Consider the following 7,710-nt stretch of genomic DNA (forward strand, 5'->3'; position numbering starts at 1 on the left):
GGGTTTGTAGTTTATCTGTCTCAGGCCCCGTTTACACGGAGCAAAAACACAGGCGTTTTCATGCGTTTTGGCCGTTCGTTTACACGAAAACGGAGCTCAAAGTCACCAAAAACATAATTTCTGAAAACTCCGGCCAAAGTGGAGATTTTCAAAAACTCAGTTTTCACGTTTGCGTCTAAACAGAGGAAAACGGAGATATAGGCTTCAGAACGTCACATTATGCAACAGAAACGTCACCTGCGTCATGTGTGCAACCTGTGTTTACAATTAGTTTGGCCACCGTCAATATTTTCATGTATTTTACCTGTTTAATATTGTAAAGTCACACTTAAAAGTAACTGCACTTCTCTGTCACTCCAAACGAAAGACTCTCGTTCCGTCTTGGAAGTAAAGCCTGAATTATGGTCCCGCGTTAAATCGACGCAGAGCCTACGGCGTAGGGTACGCGGCGATGCACGCCGTACGGTGTGCGTCGCCGCGTACCCTACGCCGTAGGCTCTGCGTTGGTGTAATGCGGAACTATAAATCAGCTTTAACTGGAAGTTACACGTGTCATTTGTTGATGTTTTTTCCAGGATTCTGATTGGCTGGCATGACGTTAACAGCGTATTCATGCGGATTTGTGTAAACGAAGAAATTTTGAAAACGATCTTGTGTAAACGATCGAATTTTTCAAAACGTAGAGGGGGAAATATCCGTTTTTGTAAATACCCGGCTATGTGTAAACGGGGCCTCAGTCCTTTCCAAACTGAGCCGGCATTGTTTTCGGAGAACTGTTGTCTTACCACTGTTTTTTTTGGCTCAGATGTGCGTTATTCTTTGGCCCAGATGTGCGGTTTTCTCTCGCCCAAGTGTGTGATTGTTTAAAGCCCAGATGTGCTGTTTTCTCCGGCCCACTTGTGCGGTTTTCTCTCGCCCAAGTGTGTGATTGTTTAAAGCCCAGGTGTGCGGTTTTCTCTGGTCCAGGTATGTGGTCTTCTCCGGCCCAGATGTGCGGCTTCCCCCGGCCCAGGTGTGCGGTTTTCCCGGTTAGATGCCCTTGTGTGAGTCATCACATTAACTCCTCCCCTGCCAAATGCCAGTTGTTTTGGTATGTTCTGTACCGATAGAAATGGCTGTGAGTGGGAGGGGTAGGGACCCATTTCACAGGAGGAAACATCTGGGGACTGCGTGTGTCTGCGGTCCGACTGCATTCGTCAGATCAGCGGCAGCATAATTACACCGTCATGACGGGGTGTTCCTACATAGCGTGGCTTTAAAGTGACACCAACATAGAGACCTCCTTCTGCTTCCACTGAGCAAAGCAGCCGATTTCACAGGGAAAAAACACAATTTTACTAAGTGTGCATGCGCGGCGAGAGAACATGTGCAGACTGCTTGGCGTGCGGCCAGGCAGACGCTCCGTCTCCAGATTTAGAACTAAAGCCTCTAATCGCGTCACTGGTGTCTTCGTTAAGGAGGTTAATGAGCCCCGCAGCAGCTGCTACTGATGTCCCCGACACCCGTCGCCCATATGGCCTCAGCGGGTCCAGACTGCTGCACGGGTGCAGCTTCTCTTAGATGGGAACCTGAAAGTCCAGTACTGGGGTGGGTGGCAGAGCCGGCCCAAGGCATAAGTGAGCAAAGCGGCTGCTTAGGGTCCTGTGACCACTAGGGGGCCCCCAAGAGTGAAAAAAAAAATACAATTATTTTTTCATGTGTGAGTGATGATTCATACATTATCAAAGGTATGTTATTGTACAAAAACACAATAATTATTTAGATTACTTAATTATTTAGATTTTGTTCTCCCTAATTTTACCAAAGCTTTTGCACATTTTGACATAGTTTTCAGAACTAATTATTTAACTTAATATTTGATTTTTAAACAATTTCCGTTACCTTGTTTCTGGTACCTCTGTTCATTTACATCATTATTTAAGTATTTGTTTATTCTATTTAATAATGTCTGTTTTTGTACATTTCAATGTATTCTTATATGGAAAACGTATTGACGGGGTACTGTTTATCTTAGTTGAGTGATTTTAATTATAGTTCTAGTTTTTGTAGTACTTTGTTGTTGCACTTAATTGTTGTTGTTCCACTTCAAATTGTTGTTGCACATTGCTGTTGCAGTTTATTTAAAACCAAAAATAAAGTAGATAACGTGTTTACAGTAAATGGTTTATAAATGATTTATTTGATTATTTTGTTTCTTTTAGTAGGCCTACACTGTAGATGACACTCAGTATCACACTTAGTACTATATCACTTTAAATATTAAGTGTAAATCAACCGCGTGGCGCTTTTCCACTAGAACCTACTCAGCCCGACTCGACTCGCGTCGGTTTAGCACTTTTCCACTAGGGGTCTAACGTGCCGAGTAGATACTTTTCTGTAACTACTCTGCCGAGGTTTAAGCGGCTGAGTCGGCTGCATCTGACGTCATCACACTACAGACCACCGATTGGTCGGGGTGTTGGAGTCAGACGTCTGAGTCAGGAGGCGGAAATCAGCGAAAGAGCGACTCTGACGACGGCTTCTTGTTGATTTTATTCAACCAGCAATGGCAGCACAAAGGTCTGTTTGGTGATCCAACTCTGAGGTGCAGATGTTCATAAACCTGGTGACTGAGGAGAGAATTAAAAATGGATCTAGACGGGTGATAAGGAACGACAAGATCTACCAGGAGCTCTGTCACTTCATAGCTGCTTTTCACAGCTGACTTTTCACCGAGACAAACAAACAAACAAAAATTAAAAAGTGTCGTCGCTTGAAGCTTCTCTCTCTCTCATTTTTTAACTTGATATGGAACACAAGCCACAGACCCAGCAGCACATATATCATCTCCTCCAGGTTCTACATCTTTAGTGTTGTTGACAATCAAATATGTCACAGCAGCTTCGCCCCAACCCGCCTACTTCTCCAGATGCTGAATTTTTATGCAAAAGAAACCAGGCCGAGCTGAGATGAGCCGAGCTGAGATGAGTAGAGCTGAGTAGGAACTAGTGGAAAAACGCCATAAAGGACAAAAGCAGGCTGCAGCGTATCATCCGCTCTGCAATCTTCCATCTCTCCAAGACCCTGAAGCATGCAGGAAAGATTGCAGCAGACCCCTCCCACCCCGGATACAAACTGTTCCAGACTCTTCCCTCTGGCAGGAGGCTGCGGTCCATCAGGATCAAAACCCCACGCCATAAAAACAGTTTCTTCCCGACTGCAGCTGGCCTCGTCAACAAGGCCCCGGGCCCACCTCTCCCCCGTCTACCACAGACTGTCCCCCCACCCCACTCTAAAGACCCCACTTCTGACCTTATGCGTCCCATTAACGCACATCCCAGGTCACCTCTGTACAGACTCATTACTCCGGCACTTTAAAACCAACATGTTGTACACTTTTTCTTTTAATATTATTTGTTCTTTTGTACTGCACCAATCACCAATCAAATTCCTTGTATGTGTTGAACTACTAGGCAGTAATTTTCTTTCTGATTCTGATTGTCAAATAAGTATTCACATTGTTGTCATATCACTATACACACTGTTGTCATATAAGTATTCACACTGTTGTATAGGTATTCACACTATTGTTGTATAAGTATTCAAACTATTGTTGTATAAGTATTCACACTGTTGTTGTATACGTATGCACACTGTTGTTATATCAGTATTCACACTGTTGTTGTATCAGTATTCACACCGTTGTTGTATAAGTATTCACACTATTGTTGTATAAGTATTCAAACTATTGTTGTATAAGTATTCACACTGTTGTTGTATACGTATGCACACTGTTGTTATATCAGTATTCACACTGTTGTCGTATCAGTATTCACACTGTTGTCATATCAGTATTCACACTGTTGTCGTATCAGTATTCACACTGTTGTATCGTTATTTCAGTTTTGTCATATCAGTATTCACACTGTTGTCATATCAGTATTCACACGGTTGTCATATCAGTATTCACACTGTTGTCACATCAGTATTCACACGGTTGTCATATCAGTATTCACACTGTTGTCACATAAGTATTCACACGGTTGTCATATCAGTATTCACACTGTTGTCACATCAGTATTCACACTGTTGTTGTATAAGTATTCACACTGTTGTCGTGTACGTATACACACTGTTGTTATATCAGTATTCACACGTTTGTCGTATCAGTATTCACACTGTTGTATCATTATTTCACAGTTTTGTCATATCAGTATTCACACTGTTGTCATATCAGTATTCACATGGTTGTCATATCAGTATTCACACTGTTGTCACATCAGTATTCACACTGTTGTTGTATAAGTATTCACACTGTTGTATAGGTATTCACACTGTTGTCGTATCAGTATTCACACCGTTGTTGTATAAGTATTCACACTATTGTTGTATAAGTATTCAAACTATTGTTGTATAAGTATTCACACTGTTGTTGTATACGTATGCACACTGTTGTTATATCAGTATTCACACTGTTGTCGTATCAGTATTCACACTGTTGTCATATCAGTATTCACACTGTTGTCGTATCAGTATTCACACTGTTGTATCATTATTTCAGTTTTGTCATATCAGTATTCACACTGTTGTCATATCAGTATTCACACGGTTGTCATATCAGTATTCACACTGTTGTCACATAAGTATTCACACGGTTGTCATATCAGTATTCACACTGTTGTCACATCAGTATTCACACGGTTGTCATATCAGTATTCACACTGTTGTCACATAAGTATTCACACGGTTGTCATATCAGTATTCACACTGTTGTCACATCAGTATTCACACTGTTGTTGTATAAGTATTCACACTGTTGTCGTGTACGTATACACACTGTTGTTATATCAGTATTCACACGTCTGTATTCACACAGTTATCGTATCAGTATTCAGTCATATCAGTATTCACACAGTTATCGTATCAGTATTCACCATTTTGTAACATCAGTATTCACACTGTTGTTTTATACGTATACATACTGTTGTCGTATCAGTATCACATTGTTTGGTAGTGTAGTCTTGCAGCCCAGAGCTGTGTGTGTGCGTGTGCATATATAATAATAATAATAATAATAATAATAATAATAATAATAATAATAATAATGTGTGCCGAACTGAAGTACACTTTTTGAGTATATACTGTCAAGTATGGCATTTCGGACGCACCGCTAATGTAAACATCAACATGATGCAGGACCGCCCCCCCCCCCTCTCCTCCGTCCAGCGTCCGTGACGTCACGCGGGGCGTGTCCAGACCCTCGTCTGCTCTGGTCCGTCTCGGGGCTTTTATTTTGACATCTCCCGGAAGTGCTGGCTCCGAGCCGCTGCTCTAGCTGGTCCGTCTGGGCTTTTATTCTGACATCTCCCGGAAGTGCTGGCTCCGCTGTCCTCCGTGTGGATTCTCGGCCCTCGGCAGATCCCAGGCTGCAGAGAAAGAGAGACACACCAACATCCCGGAGCTCCGCACTGAAGCAGGACCCCTGGTTCCGCAGGACTCGGACCTGGAACCGGACTGCGGGGGTGGATCGGGTCTGATCCGGGTCCATATGGCCGTGGCCGGCTCAGCCGGACCCTCCGAGATGCTCCGGGCTCTCTGCAGCCGCACACCGACCCAGACACCGACCCCGACTCCGGCACCGGCCCCGGGCCGAGGGCACCGCCATGCTGATCAGACGGAGAGCCAGGTACCGGCGGGGAAGGGGTGGGGGGGAGAACCAGGTCGTGCACGGAGGAATTTTTTCATTTGTGTCCGTGCATGGAGGAGGAGGAGGAGGAGGAGGAGGAGGAGGAGGAGGAGGAGGAGGAGGGAGGGAGGGGTGGGGCCAGGATGGGGGAGGATGGGGGAGGATGGGGGGAGCAGCGCCTTCAGAATCAGAATCAGCTTTATTGGCCAGTATGGGCGGTATGGACTAAAAAATGTATCACGATAATTTCTGGCATTTATCCCGATAACGATAAAAATGATGATAAAAAAAATACCAATTCAACTCCATCTTTTTAACTATAAATCTATCTCGCTCTCAGATCCACCATTTACATGACGTTTACACAAAAACGTCATCAACGGGAATTTATCTTTCTTTCTTTCTTTCTTTCTTTCTTTCTTTCTTTCTTTCTTTCTTTCTTTCTTTCTTTCTTTCTTTCTTTCTTTCTTCTTTATTTCTTTATTTCTTTCTTTCTTTCTTTCAGGCTCATTTCCTTCCTTCCTTCCTTCCTTCCTTTCTCCCTTCCTTCATTCCTTCTTTTTTCCCTTCCTTCTCCCCTTTCCTTCCTTCCTTCCTTCCTCCCTTCTTTTTTCCCTTCCTTCTCCCCTTTCCTTCCTTCCTTCCTTCCTTCCTTCCTTCCTTCCTTCCTTCCTTCCTTCCTTCCTTCCTTCCTTCCTTCCTCCCTCCCTCCTTCCCTTCTCCCCTTTCCTTCCTTCCTTCCTTCCTTCCTTCCTTTCTCCCTTCCTTCCTTCTTTTTTCCCTTCCTTCTCCCCTTTCCTTTCTCCCTTCCTTCCTTCCTTCCTTCTTTTTTCCCTTCCTTCTCCCCTTTCCTTCCTTCCTTCCTTCCTTCCTTCCTTCCTTCCTTCCTTCCTTCCTTCCTTCCTTCCTTCCTTCCTTCCTTCCTTCCTTCCTTCCTTCCTTCCTTCCTTCCTTCCTTCCTTCCTTCACGTACGTTGTGCGTTGATTTAACCACAGAACCATGAATCAGCTTTACACAAAAACATCATCAACGGGAATTTATCGTTTTTACCGCGAGATGACAAATTCTTACCGTGAGGGATTTTTTTGACGGTTTATCGTGAACGGTAAAATATCGCCCATTCCTATTGGCCAGGTTCGAACATTGTCCAACAAGGAATTTGACTCCGGTAATTTCGCTCTTTCGCAGTAGATAATCAATAAACAAATAAACAAATGTGGTATTTTTTACATATGTACAGATAAACATCTACGGTGCAGCAGTTTGAGGTAGGGAAAAAGAAAAAGAAAAAAAGGACAGCTCTGAGTAAGATAAAATAAAATAACCTATTTACAATTTTACATTTTACAATTTAACAAAACAAAATTATACAAAAAAATATACAAAAGAAATACAAAAGGTGAGAGGTGCAGCAGAGTGAGGCAGACATGATTATTGCAGAAGGTGCTAAATGATTGTTATTGCACGTGTTCGGTTACTCTTCACACGCGAAGCCTTTCCTCGGTGCTGATCCTGATCCTCTTCCATCTGGAGACCCGCCTGGGCAGCATGTGTGTCAGCTCTGATCTTCATCCCGGAGTCTGAGGTCCTGCAGCCTGCAGAGCCCCATCTGCTGCTGCCTGACCCGGTCAGATCTGGACCAGAACCTGGTAATATCTGGATCACAACCTGGTAATATCTGGACCAGAACCTGGTAATATCTGGACCACAACCTGGTAATATCTGGATCACAACCTGGTAATATCTGGACCAGAACCTGGTAATATCTGGACCACAACCTGGTAATATCTGGATCACAACCTGGTAATATCTGGATCAGAACCTGGTAATATCTGGATCAGAACCTGGTAATATCTGGATCACAACCTGGTAATATCTGGATCACAACCTGGTCAGATCTGGATCACAACCTGGTAATATCTGGATCACAACCTGGGGAGATCTGGATCACAACCTGGTCAGATCTGGACCAGAACCTGGTAATATCTGGATCACAACCTGGTAATATCTGGATCACAACCTGGTCAGATCTGGACCACAACCT

General features: G+C 43.7%; 1 protein-coding gene across 1 annotated transcript in view; it reads left to right on the forward strand.

Annotated features, from left to right (window-relative positions):
- The first annotated feature begins 5,338 nt into the window (after window positions 1-5,338).
- The window catches only part of gal3st4 (galactose-3-O-sulfotransferase 4), a 21,910-nt gene continuing 19,538 nt past the window's right edge, over window positions 5,339-7,710 (forward strand). The window contains exon 1 of the mRNA XM_061709792.1: window positions 5,339-5,665. Within this exon, the coding sequence (XP_061565776.1) occupies window positions 5,643-5,665 (23 nt within the window). The 5' untranslated portion in view covers window positions 5,339-5,642. The remainder of the gene's footprint in view (window positions 5,666-7,710) is intronic.

This window comes from Cololabis saira, chromosome 20 (genome assembly GCF_033807715.1).
Source record: "Cololabis saira isolate AMF1-May2022 chromosome 20, fColSai1.1, whole genome shotgun sequence".
NCBI classification, from domain to species: Eukaryota; Metazoa; Chordata; class Actinopteri; order Beloniformes; family Belonidae; genus Cololabis; species Cololabis saira.